This window comes from Lingula anatina, chromosome 4 (assembly GCF_051362555.1).
Source record: "Lingula anatina isolate TDL-2025a chromosome 4, LinAna3.0, whole genome shotgun sequence".
Lineage (NCBI taxonomy): Eukaryota > Metazoa > Brachiopoda > Lingulata > Lingulida > Lingulidae > Lingula > Lingula anatina.
The window spans coordinates 28,001,399-28,023,017 of record NC_141770.1 but is presented as its reverse complement, the minus strand read 5'-3'; the positions used below and the strand labels follow the sequence as shown (position 1 = coordinate 28,023,017).

At 38.3% G+C, this 21,619-nt stretch overlaps 2 protein-coding genes and 1 long non-coding RNA gene across 7 annotated transcripts in view; 2 read left to right on the top strand and 1 right to left on the bottom strand.

Annotated features, from left to right (window-relative positions):
* Window positions 1–1,007: 1,007 nt before the first annotated feature.
* On the bottom strand, window positions 1,008–9,220 carry LOC147762704 (uncharacterized). Of its 3 annotated transcripts, XM_087010989.1 has the most exons (7): window positions 8,014–9,203; window positions 7,326–7,411; window positions 6,249–6,756; window positions 3,761–3,938; window positions 2,858–2,907; window positions 2,077–2,206; window positions 1,682–1,724 (listed from the first exon to the last, which is right to left on the bottom strand). In XM_087010989.1, exons 1-4 carry the CDS (start codon window positions 9,026–9,028, stop codon window positions 3,886–3,888), a joined length of 1,662 nt encoding a protein of 553 aa, XP_086867115.1. In that variant the 5' UTR covers window positions 9,029–9,203; the 3' UTR covers window positions 1,682–1,724; window positions 2,077–2,206; window positions 2,858–2,907; window positions 3,761–3,885. The 3 variants fall into 3 exon arrangements, with proteins under 3 accessions (XP_086867116.1, XP_086867115.1, XP_086867114.1); XM_087010988.1 differs by having other exon boundaries at window positions 3,761–6,756; window positions 8,014–9,220; XM_087010990.1 differs by lacking the exons at window positions 3,761–3,938; window positions 6,249–6,756; window positions 7,326–7,411; window positions 8,014–9,203 and adding an exon at window positions 3,096–3,512 and having other exon boundaries at window positions 1,008–1,724.
* Window positions 9,221–10,693: 1,473 nt separating this feature from the next.
* The window catches only part of LOC106169064 (exocyst complex component 2), a 23,552-nt gene continuing 12,626 nt past the window's right edge, over window positions 10,694–21,619 (top strand). Inside the window, exons 1-12 of one of the 3 annotated variants that reach the window (XM_087010980.1) lie at window positions 10,694–10,871; window positions 16,232–16,379; window positions 16,515–16,685; window positions 17,037–17,169; window positions 17,551–17,594; window positions 17,940–18,009; window positions 18,295–18,419; window positions 18,717–18,797; window positions 19,082–19,227; window positions 19,448–19,529; window positions 19,818–19,920; window positions 20,328–20,416. In XM_087010980.1, the coding sequence (XP_086867106.1) occupies window positions 16,268–16,379; window positions 16,515–16,685; window positions 17,037–17,169; window positions 17,551–17,594; window positions 17,940–18,009; window positions 18,295–18,419; window positions 18,717–18,797; window positions 19,082–19,227; window positions 19,448–19,529; window positions 19,818–19,920; window positions 20,328–20,416 (1,156 nt within the window). In that variant the 5' untranslated portion in view covers window positions 10,694–10,871; window positions 16,232–16,267. Of the gene's footprint in view, window positions 10,872–16,231; window positions 16,380–16,514; window positions 16,686–17,036; window positions 17,170–17,550; window positions 17,595–17,939; window positions 18,010–18,294; window positions 18,420–18,716; window positions 18,798–19,081; window positions 19,228–19,447; window positions 19,530–19,817; window positions 19,921–20,327; window positions 20,444–21,619 lie in introns of all 3 variants that reach the window. The other 2 variants (XM_087010979.1, XM_087010978.1) reach the window with 2 other exon arrangements.
* On the top strand, window positions 11,271–14,333 carry LOC147762703 (uncharacterized). The gene is made up of 2 exons (XR_015333899.1): window positions 11,271–11,934; window positions 13,930–14,333. It is a non-coding gene; the product is annotated as an uncharacterized LOC147762703 (long non-coding RNA).

The following is a 21,619-nucleotide window of genomic DNA, read 5'->3' as shown; positions in this document are numbered from 1 at the left end:
CAAAGACCCAATTGAGATGTGGTCTGGGGCACGTCCTTATTGGGATATGATCTGGCCCACTTAGAACGTGAACTAGAATGGGATCTGACCTGCGACATGTGTATACATGTTCGAGTTTGTATGACTAGTAAGGAATATTGGTTTCATCCGAGGTCTTTTTGATGCAAAAAATGACACGTGAAAAATACAAAATCTTCAGTTATACATGTTATACTTACATGACGTACGCTTCCATGTCTAGTAAGTTGTTTATATAAAGTGCGATGTCTTGAATATTTGACATATGAAATGATCACACACACACACAGCCCTCCCTCCACGCACACCACGTGACATGTCTCCAAGCAAAGGAATTTTTCCAAGAAGGCTCATCAGTATTAACATGCTTGGCGCGTCCTCTGTGTTCTATGGTATTTTATCCTGATTCCAAATAAACAAGATAGCTGCTTACCCTTAACATCATATAAAAACATTTAATTGTAAATGAAAATAATCAATTTACGAAGCCATTAATAATCATTTAGTATGCATAATGTGGTATATGATAAAAAAAGCACTGTATGAACACTACCAACATAATCTTCAGATCAATTTTACCAAAGTGTGTAAAATACTTTTAAGATTTCAAAAGTGTGGCACGATTTTCTTAATTGAAACAATATTTGTCATAAAACTCTTTTACATCAACTTTAAAGAGCAAGAGAAAAGATAAGTGCTAAAATATGCACCTTTCCAAAGTCAATGTATTCGCAATTAACGCCATTACAAACACAACCCTTTCCTCATCAATCACTTAAACTAGGCCGGCGTGACAGTGACGGTAGTCCGCTAGAAACCTTAGTGCGCTCCCCTTTAATTTGTATAGCGCCGGTGTCACACACACACCCAAAAAAATGTTAGGATATTGTAACCCTTTATTATCATCCAGATACCGCATCTAATTACTCAACAAACAATGCACCTTTCTTTGTGTTGATTTAAAACAATAAAAAAAACCGTCGAAAATATAAAATATCAGAAATAAAATATTTATTTCTTCGTTTTCAATGCATAAGCATGGGCAACTTAAAGGGTTTAATCGTCAATTTAACATCTTTCTATTTTGAGGTGACATAGCAATCGATATGTACTCTAACTTTATCCCTGTACAAGATTTTTTCAAGAAAACTGGCAGTGTTGACCAGGAGTGTATGAGATATAATCCCGTGTCATCGTTTTGGTTTAAATGCTCTTGTTATGGAGTTATTAGCCCCTACTTACAGATTTCCATTTATCAAAGGCATTATTTTGCTTTATCAACGGTAACAATTTTTTTCACTGGCTATGTATTGTTTCTATAGATTTTGTGAAAATATGGTTCATGCTAATATAAACGTCAAGCACAACCTATATAACATATATCTGCACTTAAAAACATATGTCTGACAATATTATATAACTGTCGTCAAGGCGCGCGGCTTTGCTTTCTTCTCTTGAGTAGTTATTGAACGTTCAAAGTCGTCGTATCAACACTGCGCATGCCTGATCAGTGTATATCACAGCTCAAATAAATTCTATAAATTTCCAAAAGAGATATATCGATTGTAGAAAGGTCAGGTATACAGTGGCAGGCTGGGGTTATAGCTGTATGGAGGAGGATTGTACGGAGGGTTGACGCCCGCGTTCGCCGTTGTAGTAGCCGACGTCGCTGGCGGCTGAGCATTGTTGACGATTGATTTACGATCCTGAAAATAGAACGGGATTTATTTGGCTGTAACATGGTAATATTCTTAACATAAACATACACCCAGCCAGAATCCACAACAAAAAGAGGGAAAATGAAAATAAAGAAATACCATGAGTAACTGATTTATTATATTATATTAAGAAATTGGGACAAGTTTGGACCTTTTTTTCAAATTTCCTTAATCTTATTATTATTATTGTAATCATGTACTTGAAAGTTTGATATCTTACCAATATATCGTTTGTAGGCGCTTGACACAACACCACCAATTTACTCAAAAATATATTGATATCTCTTGTTTCTTTACTAATATTACAATCTGTATGAATAAAAGTTCCCGATGTACTCACACTGAACATATTCTCATCTCCAAGATTTACGACAACCACGCGCCGCTGCTGTTCTCGTTTGTGAGCTCTTGTCATGTAGACACAAATACCTATCAGTATCAACAGGAATATCACAGCCACGACGATTCCTCTGAAAGTTTAAAAGAAAGAAATATTTCAGATTATTGACGCTTGTTTTATCCAACTTTGCTTTCTGTGTGTCAACAAATTTGTTTTACTTTACCTTGCACCACCTCCATCCCTCCTTTTTATCCAACACAACGCATTCGCTCCTGTTGTTTTTTAAGTTAAAACTTACATCTCATCTCATCTAACACAATGTGCAGTCTTCTCCAACATCTATCTCACCTAACACAATGATATAACTGCTGGGTATCCTCTCCAACATACCGCTTCATTACTAAGTCAAATCTCCTACTTTCGCCCACACACAGCTTTTTATATATTTTACCGATGGCGTACGTCTTAGCCCACAAAAGTTCAGATGTTAATATGATAATAATAATGAAAATAATAACAGATCAACTGTATCAACGCCAAGTCTAGGGCCTACAGTAAATATTTCATCGCCGTGCCAAACCTATGAGACATCACAAAACGAAAATGAAAATCAACAAGACGATCAAATGCTGTATACGTGATTCTAAATTTTTACTCAATTAGGTTATTTTGAACATATGAAAGAATACTAATAATAAAGACTTTTATTACTACAAATATAATAGTTAAAACCACCTGATCGCGGCAAAAATAAAACAAAACAAAAAATGATGACACTTACACAATTACGCCGTCGTCCATGTTTCCCACGTGTTTATAAGATTTTGGTACCTGCAACAGAATGTGACATTATGATTTTATAGTTTATAATTTAATATATATTTACCCCCGCCCCCCTCCCCCCCCCCCCCCCCCCCCCCCCCCACACACACACACACACACCACTTGGTCAACATTCTATCCTTGTTACACAGTTAGTCGTGAATACCTGTACTTTAGTGTAGTAGCCGTTGATTTACCTGATTAAGGGTGGATTCCAAAAATAAATATCTATGTCGTTCCCCCTCTCAACGACAGGTGAAAAGACACTATCAGACTTAGTAGGCATTGTATCTCACCGTGCAGGTACCTACTTCCGCGATATAAAACACAAAAATGGCGGATGTCCCCTCCCCTCTGTGAATGTCTAGAGACATCAGTGTTAAGATTATATCAAAATCCGGTGCACATTCGTATTATGCTGTAGAGTTATGCGCCTGTCACGACGACGAAGAAAATAACTCCTAGATCGTGACCAGTACAGCGCCGATATTTCTAGCTGTGGCAAATCAAAGGAAAGCAATCTATATACTCGTTAGGAAGTCAGAAGGTATTATATTAAGTGAGTTAGTGGATGTTTTTTTCAGCTAATTTGGTCTCCACAGGGCTGTCAATAAAAACATACTAGTACCCCATCCCACCAACCCCCCCCCCCCCCCATAACGACAAGCAAACAAATACATGTAACAGGAAACAAGTAACAGATACCTCTCTTCCTCTCTCTTTCTTTCTCTCTCTCCCTCTCTCTCTCTCTCTCTTTCTCTCTCTCACTAACACACACACACACACACACACACACACGCACACACACTTTCAAGCATAAAAACTATTTAACGTATCTAGAGGGTATAGCAGTATACTGTACCTGTTGACGATCTGCGATGTCCTTACTGCAAAATGTCTTCTCAGAGAACCTCAGCTTTTGAAATCCGGAGCCATGGTTGAGGAGTTCTCCCTTTAACAATGTCGCTCCACAGGTGACTCCTGTGACTACTTAATGTGCAGTTTAAGTGAATAACAATGCCGCTGTTGAGGTGGGTGACCTAGTTTTGGAAAAGACCAAATAAATTTACCTGTTGCTTTTCATTCACCTGCTTCGCGGATTTGTAAGAAGAAGATGCAGAGAGTGCAGGCAGGATATAGTGCTATAAACAAAATGCTGGTTATTTTCAGCGTATTTGAGCAAACGGTACAAAAACTGGGCGATCATTTTGTTTTTAGCAAACAAAACTGCTATTTACAAAAGATGTCTTCCTTTCAATTCTGGCAAATGTAGGATCGCATAAATGAAATAACGGCACAAAAGACCATGGCCCGCATGACAGAACTGAAATCAGCCGAACCCAGTGACGAAAAATTCAGAATTTAATGCACCTGTGACCTGTTACCACTTTTTAACAAATAAATAAATGTCAAAGGGTGGGATATTTGGTCTAATCTTACATTTTGAAACAAAATAAACAGGGCGGGGGTGGTGGTTCGTGGCGTTATTAACATAGGCAATCACATATATGTTATATCCGGACTGTATTAATAATGAGAAAGACGTCTCTATTGAAAATATCCAGGTGAGTGTTAATTAAAGGGCAGTGTATTTTTCTATGAAATATACACGTGTAGTGGGAGTGATGAATAACGTCACCTGCGGGTTATCTTTATTCTAACATTTCGATATTTGCATGATGGCAATAACAGCATAATAATACGGTGGTAATAACAATATCCGATTCCTCAAAGCGGTATCGAGTGATCGTCGTGCCCAGAAATGAGGCCACTTTGTACGTTAATGAAAAATATGTAAAGATTGGGAAGCATGGATAAAAAGTAAAAGAGTCGGTACCGTGTTTTTTTTTTTTTTTTTTTTTTTTTTTTTTGCACGGCTGCGATATGTCATGGATGATCCACAGATAGACAGACAGACAGATAGACAGATAGATAGATAGATAGAGGTAGATATTTTATTCTGAACTGTTAGCAGAAGCAGTAAAATAAATATATCATTTTTATTCTTCACTGTAGCAAGTCAAGCCGTCAAAAAAGAATTGGGGATATAAATACATTTTATTGGTCGCTAGTATATTTCTCGCCCAAAAAGCTGTGAATTATCTGAAATCCAATTAATAATAATAATAATAATCTTTATTAGTTCTAACACAATTTACAAGGGCTATATGACCAAACTATTACATAGATACCATATATTAATACTTAGCAGGCCCGTAGCCAGCAATTTGAAAGGGGGAGTTCTTTTTCCCCAAAAAGTGGACCTTTTACCGTATAATCCCCATGTACCTAGGTCAAATTTTACCCAGAGTGGACCTTTTTTCCAGCAAAAAGGGGGGTTCTTTCGAACCCCCCGAACTTCCCCTGCTTAGTGTGCATACTAAATGTACCAGTAAGTGCTGTTATACCCCATTATCAGAGATGAAAATGATACAACTTGATACATTCTGTATTAAATAGAATTCTCTCTCAAGCCTGCTGAAAGCGGGCTGTCACACCAACATGTTCCACAGTTTTAACGTTCCCCTATGCATCCTTTCTGACAACAGGGTGCGCTAGTAGTCTGTTACAAAATTATTATATCGCTCATTTTCAATTTGTACACTATTTTAGATATCAGAAAGTACCGCATGTACACGTACAACTTTTGTACATATCAGGCCCCCTTTGAACAGCGACAATTCCCACCATAAGCCGTGCACGTCCTGCTGACGAATGGTGTATCTGATTGATGTCACTGCGGAAGTCGTGAAATAAAGACGGGATCATATCTTATCCATAATCAACGGTCTCCATATTAAAGCATAGCAGCATACATCCATACATAATAATGTAACCGTATTTTCTGTACAACACTGTTCAATGTCGTACGTGGCTCTGTTAAAAGTAACCCTAAATGTTTTTTATTGTTTCAATATTGCTAAGGCTTTGAAGTCGTAATGAAAGTGGACTTATTTATGTGTCTCCCTGTACCAACAATCATAATTTTGTTTTACTATTTTCTGTTTACATTATTCAAAACGTTTCCACAGTGACTAAATAAGCGATTATTGAACTTATTCAGGTCCAAATGGAGTTTCTTGCCATTTTTTGCCATTTTAAATCTCTTTATGTGGTTTCCATTGTTTTACCAATCAAGTTTTACAAATTTCTAGATAAAAAATATACATTACAAATCGACCACAACAACTCTTCACCCAAATAAACATGTATAAATCTATAGTTTTGCATCTGCATTTTCTAACATATATCTAAATTAATAGCAAAATCATTTATAAACGATAACTTCGATCAATAAATTCCAAGGCCCAAGGACCAAAACAAAAACAGTAAACCAAAAATCCAGATACCATCATATCTGCTGGAAGCTCTTGCGTTGGCATGTTCTGGGCGTTTCGGTTCCCGGGTTGGGCAACCAACTTCTAATTCTCCGTTTGGAGGAATGATCGACGCTTCGAATTCCACTTGGTTATCGGGATACTTGGGACTGGCGATTGCGGCAATACATGCTAACTGTACCAGTAGAGTATTAAATGAATTCTCTGCGTCGTAATAGTTGACAGACACGTTTCCCAGGAGCAATGGCACATAAGCAAGAAACGTGGTTCCTGTGTCGCTGACGTTCAGGACGCAGTTATATCCTCCCGGAAGAACGCGGTAGCCATGTTGCCTGAGGAGATGCATCACCCCGTACTTCCCAAACATCTGAGAGTTCAGGTTGTTACACTTCTGAAGGGAATACACGGGGTCGACGGTCAACACCTTTGGTGACGTCAGCCGGATGTAAAAATCAAATTCCAAGTTGATCAGATGGTGTAAGAGTTGTTGGCACATTGGTGACTTCCGGGTGCAACCCCCCTGTAATAGAGAGCTCGTTTTATTTCTGCCCCTCAATAAAACCTGTACAGATAATGACGATAATAAGACATAGGATGGACAGAGTTGTCCGTATGCTTGCGTGTATGTTAATTAATTGGTAAGGCCACTGCATCACTTTTCTAATATCTTAGATTACGTGAAGGCGTTCATAGGCGTAATCTATATATATATATAGCCTACATCACGAGCCAGTGCCCGCACGAGCTTACTTTCCTATTTGCTCATGATCATTAATGTCAACTTTGACTTAAAGTTACAGTAAAGCAATCGCTGAATATATATGAAAGTGTGTTTAAAATCTAGTGAATTTACGAATCAGGCCCGTAAGCAGTAGGTAGCGGGCGGGGGTGGGGGGGGGGGGGGATGGACTGCCCCTTTGGCTGGAACGGGTTCGCCATGATAACACAACACTAACAACCGATGCAATTGCTCGGTTAAGATGGTAATATATGGCCAACATTTTCCTGAAAAAGAACCCCCTTTGAGATAAGTGGCTACGTATACAGGCCTGCGCATGTGATCAATTCACTCATATTGCCCTGCTTTACCTGCAGGTGCCTCAGTGGACTGATTTGTCTCTGGTCAGCAGTTGGATTACCAATGATGGCTTCAAATCCTGTCTTTTTCCCTTCGTCTAACCAAAAGCGAAAATGAAAAGAAATTTAAGGGCCTATTTACATCGTACAGTGCATTTTTCTGTTTTGTATTGTTTTGGCTGGTCAAAACATGTTAGTAGGCTACGGCATTTTACCTCATCAAAACTTCTTTTGCTTGGTAGTTTGGCTTTTAGGGATCAAGACAAACATGACTTGTTATGTTATGGTGTCTCATAATGAAAGTAATAGTTCAGTCGCTATAAATATAGATCAAATAATAAATTGGCAAATGTCATGTAACCAGTACCAGCTAGGTTTGGTAGGCCTGTATTCATGAACCAAGGTCCTTTTATTTTGTAAATAATATGTGACGTATATAGTGTTTGTTTGTAAATAAGCAGAATGAAAGAAAAGAAAATGACATTTTGCCAAACTCATGAAAGAATCCCGCACAAACCAAACAGAAAGAATTAAATTATTCGGTTTCTTTAATGTACTACTATTATTAAATAATTGATACGCAAACGTTTATCTCCTCCGGTTATATGAATTAAGTTATCAATCAAAAGAATTTTGATACATATCTGTTAGTAGATAAATGTATCCTTGCCGATATTCAGTAAGTGTTATTAAGACTTACATTGAGGCCCACATCCATTCTCGCTGGTCCTGTTCCATTTGTGGCATAAAAAGCAGAAAATGTTTCTCCCGTTGTATTTCATCCGTCCTATCCCGTCGATGACTGTCGTATACGCAAAAGGGCCATGGCGGCAGAGGTTCCCGTATTCTAGGTTATAAGTCTCGGGACAGAGGTCTCCACCGTTCCATGGAAGCAATGTATTGTAGCCAACGCCCTCCTTGTAGCAGGGTCTTCCGAGAGAGGGGGTCGGAGGCTCGTAAAATACGAAACAGTCATCACTCAGCGACGCCTGATGCCAGATGTCCTCGACATTGGTGAGATTTGTGAATAACTTGGAGGAAGTTCGGTCGCACTTCACGGACGCCGCCCAAGGAACGAACCGAGAAATGCCAAAACAGCGCGCACAGTAAAGGTTTCGAAATGTTAGGTTTGTGCCCGAGTCTGAAACCGGGCCTAAAAGAACGCCGGCGTCCGTCCCCCAGTCCCTCTCGCACTTTTCCCGTGTGATGTCGTCCCCCCATCCCCAGGGACAAGATGAAATCATGGCGTAAAACTTTCTGTAAAACCTGTATCTGCTCCAATCTAGCTCCTCCGTTGTCTGCGACAGGCATTGTATATTATCTGTGGTAATGTTGCGGACTGCCAGTGGTGTTGTTTCAGGTCTACTCGAGACTGACTTTTGACAAAGACGTTGAGGAAAACAGCAATCTCCAAACATAGCACAGAACTTGTCACAGTAACAAGTCATCTTCACTCTCTCTGGAAAGATGGCCGCAGTTCCTGTTAAACAAACCCACTGGTTTACCGGAAAACTGGCCAGAAATGTCGACACATTTCGCCAGAAAGCGACACTCACATTGACTCCCACTGCCTCCTTGTCCTGATCAACCGACCGTAAATCTTCCGCGGACAGACTTGTTTCATTGGAATCTTGTGGTACATCAGAGTTGCCGCTAACAAGCAAAACACCAGTAGAAAACAACAGGTACGTAAACCAACAAAACGTTGCTTGCATGGTGCTTGCTCCAGAACGGATGTCACACGGACGCCTGTAAGTCCGTTAAAAGCTAAAGCTAAAAATACTATTGTCACCACCTACCAGTGCCTCTTCAAGACTATAGGGAAGTGTTAAGTGTTATAATATGTAACGCGGGTTATTGACGTGTATGTGCTGCTAGTAGGCCTATCTAGCTCGAGCTCCTGCACAAGCAGCTGGACACGGCAAAAAAAATCCTGTTATGAAATATATATATATATATTTATATACAGGAAATAATGGATATACTGTACAGCATTGGCGTCATTTGCTCATCATTTGATCTATTATCTTTCAGTCATATAGGATAGGCGCGTAATCAAGTGTATTAATATCGTTGTGTATTGCATTTCCATGTACTGGGAATGATGAGAGAACCGTGCAGGAAGAAGATTGTCTGGTAATAAAATGTCAGGTGGAATATCGATTTCACGGCTAGATATCTGTACACGTATGTAAACATGTTTTTGTTATTAACATTATGGTCATGGCTTGCTTACAAATGTTTAGATTTTAAATTTTTTAACTTTTCTTCACAGTAACTTAAAAGAAGTCAGTTATTCTCTTGTCTGAGCTCCAAAAGAAATAAAATTTAAAAAAAGTATTTATCTTAACTCTGTGCAAGACCTCGCTGCTCTTGAAATCTTGCAACCACGTCAAATATATTGAATACAGCCCTTCTCTTTTTGGAGCTATTTGCATATCTTAATTGATATTTATTTATCTAAATAAAAAATATTCATAAAATACTCCAGCTTATATGCAAATTAAACCTTTATCAGCCTCGATGTCGATCTGTCCAAGTTAGATTGTTCAAATAAAAATAATTGCTTTGAACATAAAAAAGACAACAACTTGTTCATTTATTTACATGTATTTATTATCATTTTGAAAGGATCGATTTCAAGATTTCAGGAATATATGCCCATGGGTTGCCGTGGAATTCCAGGTAGGCCCTAAGAAAACCAAACTGAAGAAGTAAAAAAACAAAGATAGGTAGGCCTACATGTAAAAACATTTAATTACCATCCTGGTAGAACGTGTAAAAATTTTCATTGAATCTCAGTTTTTGATAGTTAGCATGTATGATTGATCCACATGTTTGATTTACCTGTTGACTATTTGGTCAGTTACGTAATTGCATGGTCACAACTGAATTAACAATTACCTGTTCACCTTAAGTCGACCCCGTTGCATGTACTGCAATTAGTTAAAGTGTTATACAGACATGAAGTTATCGCCAAAGTGTAATTATCTGACGTGAGGGGTCAGCTGGGGATGTTCTCAGTATTTTACCGTGTTTTCTTGTCTAGTCCATATATAGGCCCTATGTGGCGGTGTTTTTACCACGAACATCTAAAATGGTTTGCGTTTCAAATTAGGGAATGATTCTAGACTGATTTCGAAATCTACCTATCTAACTGAATATTTTTAGTATTTGTTCAGAAGCCAATTTTATGCCCCTCCCCCTGTGTACATAATAATTATGTTGTATCTCAACGCTGGTATAGCCCGCACGGTGGCAGCACTTCAGAGTGAGTTTGCCTGTAGGCTGCTGATGGAGGTATCCTGAATCTTTTATTTTGACATGGTAAAAGTAAGTAGGTCTAAACATTTAACTCGTTAAAGCATAAGAGGAATTTGGATTTTTTATATTTCTTTCTTTTTTATACGATGAAAAAAAGATATTTTTAAATGGAGGAGCGTCCTGAAAAGAGGTATAACTCTTTTGAATTTGGAGGTTATAAATTGTGTACTCAAGGAAGGAGTTCTCGGGATCCTAGATCTTGCCAGGGTAAAAAGTGGAAAATTCTAAAAACAGGTGAATTCTTAGATATTATATGCTGTCCCAGACACGAACTAGCATTACTTTTAAGATAGTGCGTGGTTATTTTTAATTTTTGTCTAGAGAACATACGTGAATCTTTGACTAGAACTAAAAGTAGAATTGTCGTCAAGTTAGTTACCGAGTAAGTAGTAGAAAACACCTAAATCCCCCAAAATTTACAATAGTTGCCACTTGGTTATTTGCCTGCCAGCTTATTAGTCTGTCAGCTTAAGCTGAATATGGTCTTTAACGTCTCGCAGGGTTAAAGGCCAAACTTTCTATCTTCCGGTTTTGAACAAATACGATTGTAGTGTTCACAAATATAATTCCCAGTCATGTAAATTAATTTGATTAGAGTCGATTGCTTGTGCGAGTTCACAAATATAATTCCCAGTCATGTAAATTAATTTGATTAGAGTCGATTGCTTGTGCACTCGACTCGTTTTATGGCCTTACCCGTAGTTATGTAACTTAAGTGGACGTGTGCAATTTGAATAATTAAAATTAGTATGTACCGCCAAATACTGCAGCACAGAATCCACCTATAGATAAGAAATACGTATAAAAAGATGTCTAGAATTAAGATCGTGGAGGACAGACTGAAGAAGACTCGAAGGTGACCGTTCGACGGAGCTATGGGAGACGGCCTAGAGCTTGGAGGCTTCACGTAGAACATGTAGTTAGGGATCATCAACTAATAAACCATTAAACAGGTCATTATGTGGACTTGGGTTTTCTTTGCGCGACATCACGTAAATCTGACACGAACCGTGGAATTTCGAATTGCGTTATCCACTGAGTAAGTTTAAAACGTAATGTCCTATTTCGAGCCCACGCTTGAATTAAGCGTACAAAATTATATAAGTTTAGGACATTCATCTCATATGTATATGTAAAGGTACATAACATATTTGGCCGAGCTTCGCCAGTTTACGTTCCAATGCGCACAAGGAAGACCTGACTAGACACAAAATGGCCAGACGGGGAGGTAAGTATAGAAAGGTTATGTCTTCGCGCAGCGAAGATCGGTCGGCCAGGCAGTATCACCTACCGGCCGGTAAGTATGAACTATTGTTTGTATCTTGCAGTAACTGGTATTTTAATTTCGGATTTTGTGTAACTTTTGTTAGTATTTCACGGTTTTTCGAGCCGTGGTGTTCATGTTAAGATTAATTAAAAACTTTCCAAATTCAGTGCAAAGTAGGGGAGACTTGCCGGTTTTAAGTAAAATTCTATGATAGTAAGAGAGGAATAAACGGCTCCTCCAGTTTTTAAGTCGATTTTGTATGTAAGTCGCAAAATTTTGTGGTTAAGGGTCACGTAATTACGGTTATGAAATGTTTCGGCATACACAAGAGATCGTTGGTGCATGGAAAATGCAATTTTCGGAAAAAGCCACGCGCTGTTCGTTACGTGGCAGTCGTAGAAAGGTTATATTCAGGATTGCGTAGCGAAAAAAAAAATTAAGATAAGTTTTGCGTTGTTGGTAGTATATATCGTCTTGTGGTGTCGTTGTTGTATTTTAACATGTTTTCGGGTTATTGTTGCGTTGATTCGGTAATTGACTAAATTTCTTCGTAGTAAAATAAGGGTTTTACGTTGATATGGTCTTGAGCGGATTTTAAAATTTGTAACGTTCAGAGGTATACAGGCTATTGTGCTATTAATTATAACTGTCGTGCAAGGGCCGACAGAGACAAGCGGTAAGATAAGCAACTTCAAGTGTTTGCTAATTGCGCCGATCGAATTACATCTAATAGTCGGAGATTACATCAGAATTTGGTAACATAGATAAGAAGCGGCATTCGTGGTGATAAGGAACGTATTCTTAAGCAAATTTGAATATAGAGGCAATATCAAAGCTTTGGTCTATAATGGGAATATTAAAAACGGGTGTCGAAATAAACCGGACCGAACTGGTTTAGGCAAGGCACGTGCGTAGGCAGACAGTAATTAAAAACGGACACACAGACAGACAAACACGTGTACTTTTGGACTTTTATATTATGCGAGAGGACAATTAAACGTCGTGACGGGTAATGAAGGAAGGAGGCTCATATGGCGTGGTGAAAACAGGTTAGTTTATCTCGAAGTGAGGTTAGAGACCCAGTATTTATTTTTTAAGGTTATCCTGCTGTTAAGTAATAGGAGCAGAAGATCTGATACATTCCTAGCGACGTAGGGCTGCTTGTTAATTTAGGTCCACCGATGGATAAATGCAAGTAAGACCAGATGTTTTATTATTTATTTAAAATGGTTCCCTGCTTCCGTATGGGAGCGAAAAAAATTCTGGTATGTTCCTAGCGACGTAGGGCTGCTTGTTAATTTAGGTCCACCGATGGATAAATGCAAGTTAGACCAGATAATTTCTTTAAGGGTACCATGCTCCACGTTGGAGTGTCGGGACTGGTATTTTAGACCAGGTATTTTTTATGTTGATGCCTGCCCATGAAGGGATAGGTAGCAGAACCGTGTTCTGTGGGAACTGGGTAGAGATTTTGTCTAGCTAATATCTTGTTGTTTTTTGAGTAACCAGCCATGATGATCGATACGACGGGTGTTCTGTGACTTCGGAAACATACAGAGTTTTGCTGGCAATATGTGCCGGATATTGCTGGCAGACAGACCATGACGGCACTGGTAGCTCACACAGTTTTATCTGCAGCATATGGCCAGGTGTTGCTGATGAGACAGGCCGAGACGGCGCTGGTAGCTTGATACGGTCGTGATGGTGCTGGTAGCTTGATTAGGTCTAACTGTGGGTTTTCCTGTTGTCTGGGATGATAGGTGGTGTTTTTCCTCTTCATATTAGCCCTGATTGACTTTGTTTATTATCAATATTATTATTGTGGCGAGCTTGTGATTGGAATTGTTTCCCTAGAATTAATGCTTATACGGTATATGCATATTAAAAAAAAGAAGTAATGGAAGATGTATGTTGAACGTAGATACAACCGAAGGGAGGTTTAAGTATGAAAAAAAAAAAAAACAAAAAGACGATGAAACTTTATTATAACGAAGAAAGTTTATTCTCCCTTGTGTCTTGTTTCAGGTGACAGTGAATGGTCCCTGGATCGCCGTGCCTGTGTCATCGCCTCCGACCCACCGCCTGCCGCGTATCCAAGGCTGAGGGTTTCCAGCGCTTCGATCCATTAGACCTATCAGTCCTGCGTCCTGGAACCCAAGTAACTATACAGCCGAGAGGGGTGGACCCCGCTGTTTTGCCGATGATGCCATTGAAAGACTAAACACTAAAAGACTCAAATGAATTTTAAAGACTTTAAAATATAAGGCGCTCATTTGCCCGGTTTCCAGAGCTATTTTTCCCTAAATTGATAAAGAAAGATATGAATTAAAGGGTTTTATCTCTGGTTTTCCTCCGGGCCTGTCTGTAACGTGTTCTTTTATTAACGTGCTTCGCTTTGTATATATGTTGTAATTATAATGTAGAGTGAATGTCTCCAACGTGATAAATGAAAAAAAAAAATGTATTTTTTTTTTTCTGGTAAAAAGGGAAGGCGTGTAGTGTTCACAAATATAATTCCCAGTCATGTAAATTAATTTGATTAGAGTCGATTGCTTGTGCGTGTTCACAAATATAATTCCCAGTCATGTAAATTAATTTGATTAGAGTCGATTGCTTGTGCACTCGACTCGTTTTATGGCCTTACCCGTAGTTATGTAACTTAAGTGGACGTGTGCAATTTGAATAATTAAAATTAGTATGTACCGCCAAATACTGCAGCACAGAATCCACCTATAGATAAGAAATACGTATAAAAAGATGTCTAGAATTAAGATCGTGGAGGACAGACTGAAGAAGACTCGAAGGTGACCGTTCGACGGAGCTATGGGAGACGGCCTAGAGCTTGGAGGCTTCACGTAGAACATGTAGTTAGGGATCATCAACTAATAAACCATTAAACAGGTCATTATGTGGACTTGGGTTTTCTTTGCGCGACATCACGTAAATCTGACACGAACCGTGGAATTTCGAATTGCGTTATCCACTGAGTAAGTTTAAAACGTAATGTCCTATTTCGAGCCCACGCTTGAATTAAGCGTACAAAATTATATAAGTTTAGGACATTCATCTTTGCTTGTGCACTCGACTCGTTTTATGGCCTTACCCGTAGTTATGTAACTTAAGTGGACGTGTGCAATTTGAATAATTAAAATTAGTATGTACCGCCAAATACTGCAGCACAGAATCCACCTATAGATAAGAAATACGTATAAAAAGATGTCTAGAATTAAGATCGTGGAGGACAGACTGAAGAAGACTCGAAGGTGACCGTTCGACGGAGCTATGGGAGACGGCCTAGAGCTTGGAGGCTTCACGTAGAACATGTAGTTAGGGATCATCAACTAATAAACCATTAAACAGGTCATTATGTGGACTTGGGTTTTCTTTGCGCGACATCACGTAAATCTGACACGAACCGTGGAATTTCGAATTGCGTTATCCACTGAGTAAGTTTAAAACGTAATGTCCTATTTCGAGCCCACGCTTGAATTAAGCGTACAAAATTATATAAGTTTAGGACATTCATCTCATATGTATATGTAAAGGTACATAACATATTTTAATTATTCAAATTGCACACGTCCACTTAAGTTACATAACTACGGGTAAGGCCATAAAACGAGTCGAGTGCACAAGCAATCGACTCTAATCAAATTAATTTACATGACTGGGAATTATATTTGTGAACACGCACAAGCAATCGACTCTAATCAAATTAATTTACATGACTGGGAATTATATTTGTGAACACTACACGATGTTGGCGTTAGATAAACACAAGACCCAGTGCCCTTGTTATTTAAGCTACCTACTGTCAAATCTTTCTGAAAGACGTCCTTTAAATTATCCAGTATTGTTCTATGAAATGAGCTCCTAGTCCAAGTAAAATGTACTATAAACAAATCTCAGTTCAAAAGTTCTTGTAAGAAAAGTTTTATTTGATTGGTAAGAAATTTAAACAGACCTTATTATTTCATTAGATAAAACTTATTGTGTTTACTATCTCTTAACCTTAATTAAATTTTATCCTGTTTGATGCTAGCCATGTGATCATCCAACATTGGAAAAAAGTGTCTTAACTCTCTTTTAGTTCATATTTATTTACACACACACACAAACACACACGCACTTTACTTTTTAAATATTAAATAAATCATATCATGAATCTCAGAGGAAAAGAAGTGCAAGAAGTGTTAATTTATTTGTTATTTTTTTTGTTAATTATTTACTTAATGCATTTTTATGTTGTTTTGATATGATAATTACTTTTGTACATTTCCTAGCCAATAAAATTGTGATAATTTTACAAAGTGTCATGTCGTCTTAGGTGTCCTCTAGTGATGTGTGAGGTGTATCCAGAATAATGTCAGTTGAGCCACCCCTGGTAACAGGGATCTCCCCCAAGGAGGGGCCCCCAGGGACCAGGGTGACCATCAGGGGGGAAAACCTGGGGGCTGAGCCCAAGGATTTGATTGGTAAGAATTCATAAACTATTATTTTCAATAAACTTGTACACTTAAATTATCTTTGGACTGTTGTAAAATACAAATATAAGCCTTTTTATTTTTGAAAATCTTTTGACTTGACTTTATTTTCTGTCATTGTCCTAGGTCTCAAAATCTGTGGTGTAGACTGCTACCTCTCAGCAGAATGGAAATCCCCCAACAAGATCATTGCCAGGACGGGGCCGGGGAAGGGCAAGGGGGACATTGTGGTGACCACTAAGTCTGCAGGCACAGGCACCTGTACTGTGGGCTTCAGGGGATACTTTGTACAGACTGGTAGGTCAAGGTCGAAGGTCATGGCAAATAGGTCAAGGTGAAAGGTGATAGTAAAAGAAGTCAAAATGTTTTGAAATGTGAAATGTTTAGGTGTTCCAAAGACTTTTATTTTTTAAGAACATCCAAAATTTGGGCTGTACTGTAGCCAGACAATTAATTTCTCTTAAAATCAGTGTTCAAGAGGTTGGAGGTGACCAGATAAAACTTCTCTGCAGGGAATTGGCTCAAAGTAAGGTTTTGTGTTTGTGTTCTTTGTTGAGATGGTCTCCTGGTCACATGCCTTGGTGGCTCCCTCTTTAGTCAAGACAACTGCACCAGAACTCTGTACTAGTACCTGTATTTGTTCTTCAGGTCCCTTACAGGAGTCTGCTATCTGGATAGATGAATCTCAGACATTGGACCGCCTGGGGCGAGGCCGGGCTTCCTCCCCCGTGGTCAGCCGAGACTTTGAGAACCCCCTGGGGCTGTCTGATGAGGGCAACCAGTGAGTATGAGATGTGTGAGTGTGTGTGTTTGCGTGTGCGTGTGTGTGTACATGTGTGTGTGTTTGTGTGTGTGCATGTGTGTGTGTGTGTGCGTGTGTGTGTGCATGTGTGTGTGTGCGTGTGTGCGTGCATGTGTGTGTGCATGTGTGTGTGTGTGTGTGTGTGTGTTTGCATGTGTGTGTGTGTGTGTGTGTGCATGTGTGTGTGTGTGTGTGTGTGTGTGTGTGTGGAAGGGGATGAGGAGTGGCCAGTCTATCTCTGAGAATATAAACAATATACATAAAACTGCTTTAGCCTCAAGTGACCTGTTATTAATTATTAGACAAGTGACCTGTTATTAGTTTTTAGACATTAATATTTGTTCAAAATGTTTCTTTCAGGGGGAAGTATGCAGAGGATATCTTGCTGGAAATATTCCCTGAAGGTAAATGAAGTCATACATTCCCATTTTGAATTAGAGGTCTCTTTGTATGAGTGATTTCATGGTGAAAATAGAAGGGCAAATGTTTAGATGAGGTAATGATAAAAATCAATTTATCCCAGAAAGACATACACACAGACAGGCAGGCAGTGAGACAGTGAGAGAGACAGATGGATACAAAGTTAGACATACACAATGAACATTCTGTGGTTATCTGTTCTGCTGTTTGTTCTTTTCAATGACCTGTTGCTGAACTAATTAGTGATTGTTGGTCCATGTGACAGCTCATCCTGGAATGTTAGATATGACAGTGACACATTCTGATGGACCTCTCATTTTCTTCCCTAGGTTCTGGGGACACTAAACTGGAAAACTTTGATTCTGCTTGGTTCCTGCTGGAAAACCACCACGGTGCAGGGTAGGAATATCTCAATAGGTTGATGTAGTAATGTATGAGTATTTAATGAACTGACTATTCAACAAATCTTCACTTTTCTTAAACATTTTATTATCCTAAGTACCAGTGTGAACCCCAGTTTAGTCTCTAGAATAAGTTGTGTATAATTATTTCTCTCTGTTAAATTGAAAATTTAAAGCTGAAAAATATCACTGAAAAATAGAAATACTGCAGGCTCTGATTTTATTTAGTAAGATGTAAAATTCTTTTTGACAGTGTTATTCAGAATCTCTCTGTGTGTTTAAGGTTTGATGACTTAAAGGCAGGACTACAGTATCTGAAGAGGAACAGCGGTCGCCAAAAAGAGGGGCCACTGGCATTTGTCAAGACAAACCTGTCCACATTCATGGACTGTCAGGAAACCATGAGAAGTATGGGTGTGGCTTGTCTTGGGAAAGCTGTTATGTGATTGGTTCCTTGAGTCTGCCAGCAGTTAGAAAAATTTTTTATAAATTAAAAAAATCTCCTCAATCTCCTTAAATATAAATATCGAACAGGAAAAAAATTAGAGTGAAGTATGTGATTTTTTTTTTTATTTTTATTTTGTATGAGAACATTTAATTCAACTCCCAAACTGGGGAAAAAAAAGAAGATGTATTAACTCCCAGTCAAATAAAATGTTAATTTTACATCTCCCTGACCTGTATTCTATTTTCCCACAATGCCAGCCATGCATGAGGAGTTGATACGAGACATACAGGCCAATGATGGCAGCAGTATCACATACCAACTGGAGAACTTACTTCGCGGTAAGCTTTGATTTGAGGCTCTGATCATCAAGATTTTGTGGGCTGAAATGGATGGAAAGCAAGCAGAGCACACATATTGAATTTATAGGTTAAATGGAAAATGGAGGTATCTTCAAGATAACTGATTTCATTAGAGATTTTTAAACTGACAGAACTGGGAAAGGAAAATATGCACATCTTCACAAAATAGAAAAATATTGTAAAAATGACACATTTGTAATGTATGCATATTTCTTTAGCGTGTTTTCTAGTTATAATCTGACTAAGTTTGTATATGCTCCCAGATGCCAACAAGACGGCTGACAGTTTGTTTCAAGATGTCCTGGGGAGGAAGGACAGGGCAGACAGCACCAGAAATGCCCTCAGTGTCCTCCAGAGGTTCAAGTTTCTCTTCAATCTGCCATGCAACATGGAGAAAAATATTAAAAAGGTAAAATTAGCCCTCTGCTTTAGGTATGATTCATATATTTTTGATTACGAACCTTTTTTAAAATTCAGTCATCTCAGTAAGGTTTTGATATATTTTTTTTGACTAAAATAAAATGCTTTATGAGTTCTTCTTTTTATTCATCCTAATGGAGAGTAGTATTGTGCTATGTTATTTGTCAGAATGGTCTTAAACTGAAGGTTCTGTGTTTCAATGTTCCCAGGGAGATTATGACATGGTTATCAATGACTATGGGAGAGTGAGGTCACTCTTTAAGGACACAGATATAGCTGTCTTTAAAAAAGGTAGTTATGCAACTACTATGTTGAAAATTAAAATTTCCATTTGATTTATGTACTTAAAGCGTAAATTAAAACTATTTAAACTATAATATAATATTTTGAAGATTGGAATTTTTTTAGTAATAATTTAGTATTTATTGCCTGAACAAAAATGTTAGAAAGCGAAATGTTCAAGGAATACAGTTAAACTGTTTAGTTTAAAGTATTTTAAAAATAGAATGGGTTTTAAACATTATGACTTCTATCAAAATGTATTGAGCTATTGCTTAGATATTTGTTTGGATATTTCAGTTTATGAAGAAGTGGAGCGGCGTGTAGCTGACTTCAGGGAGATGCTGCATAAAAAACTTCTGGAGCTTCCTTCCACCTTGGATGAGCAGAAGAAACTGGTCAGGTGAGAGCACCGTAAGGAAGACAGGAGCCCACCTTTTTGAGTTGTTCATAAGATTACATTTAGGCATAGAAAATGGATTTTTCTCTGCATAGCTGTCAGAATTCTTTTTCATTTTCTGAAAAGGTCTCTGTTAAGCTTGTTATGAATATCCAGAACATCAAGGGTCATTAATTTAGTTTTTAATTACATGACAGTTACAAAGACATGTTTCTCAGCTTATGATGGCTTTGCCTTTGACAATATTGTCTACACAAGGACTAGCACTTGGCATTAATGGTTCAACTAAGTCCTCGTGGTGAAGACACAGTGTTGTCAAACTCACTTTCAGATATAACCATATACTGTCAGATATAGCAACTTCAGAAGAAAATTGTTTCCCAAAATTAAAAAATTCCCGTCAATTCCAGGTACCTAGTAGAGCTGGAGAGTGCAGGTGACCCAGCCTGGGAGTGTCTTAGTAACCAGCAACAGTGGCTGCTCCAGCTGCTGACAGACTGTAAGACTGGACACATGGACACAGGTGGTGGGCACCTTCTACTAACTTCTTTAACTGGCTTCATGCCTCAGGGGGAGCATTCAGATAAACACATCCTACTAGTTGGGTCGGTCCAGCTCTGCAGGGACTTGCTCAGTGCAACTGAATGACACACCTCTTAAAGCAGCTTGTTGAAAGTTAATTACCCCTAGCTACTCGAGTAGGTGTGTCAGACAGTTAAGCTGATTGCACTGAATGTCTTTAGAGAGAACCCCCCACAGAGTTTGGACTGATCCAACTAGTCCCATGTGTCTGTCTTCATGGGGTCATATACACCCCTTAGCTTGTAAACTTTGTACATTGGGGAGCAGGGCATGGGTACTTAATATTAAATTTCATGTTTTTAAATTTGTTTTAAAAGAGGGAGTTATATGGGGAGAGATGAGTTAGAAAAATTATTCTCTTAAAGTTCTTGCATTACAGTATTTATTTATTGAATTGAAACTTGGGAATGTTAGATTGCAGTTTTGAATTCATTAATAAATAAGAAAATTTTGGGGCCATTGATTATGAAAACACTTGTTTCTATATTATCTTTTAATTGTGATGGAGACATATTATCTCATTTACTGTCACAGTGTATAGATAAAATGAAAATCATATTAATACAGCAAGCCAGGCTTGTTTACCCTTTATTTGGTAAGTTGCTGGTTCTGAATTTAAAGAAAAAATGGTTCTTATTGGGGAAATAATTCTTAACTTCCTTACCAAATGCTATATGTGTATATATATTTACTTTTCAAAATCCATTCATGTAACAACCGGTGGTAAATGTGAACAATATATTTTAATTTGCGGTGTATGGAAGAGCCTGGATTAACCAACAGATTACTAGATACCGTCTGGAAAGTCTGTACTTTTATCATATTTTTGGCCCAGCCATTATTGTGTCCTAACCACCCTGCTATAATTAACTTGCTAAATTCTTGACTGAGGTGGATAACGTGCTTACAAATAAAGCTTTAATTTAAAAAGAAGAATCTGATGCCAGCTTTCTTCAAACCAGTGACTTCATGTTGTTTTTGGTTTCTGTTTTCTCTGAGGGGTGGCAAAGCTGCTTTTATAACTTGAACTTTTTGGTGTTGTCTGGGGCACTAGATTGTTTGATGCTTGAAATCCCAATTTTTGAATATTTTTTTATTCATTTAGTTTACTTTTCAGTTT

Coding starts and splice junctions, on each gene's coding strand:
- LOC147762704 (XM_087010988.1), bottom strand. CDS start 9,028: ATGCAAGCAACGTTTTGTTGGTTTACGTACCTGTTGTTTTCTACTGGT. Junction 7,412..8,013: donor GAATGGATGTGGGCCTCAAT/GTAAGTCTTAAT, acceptor GCTTTTGGTTAG/ACGAAGGGAAAAAGACAGGA. Junction 6,757..7,325: donor GTCCACTGAGGCACCTGCAG/GTAAAGCAGGGC, acceptor TCTCTATTACAG/GGGGGTTGCACCCGGAAGTC.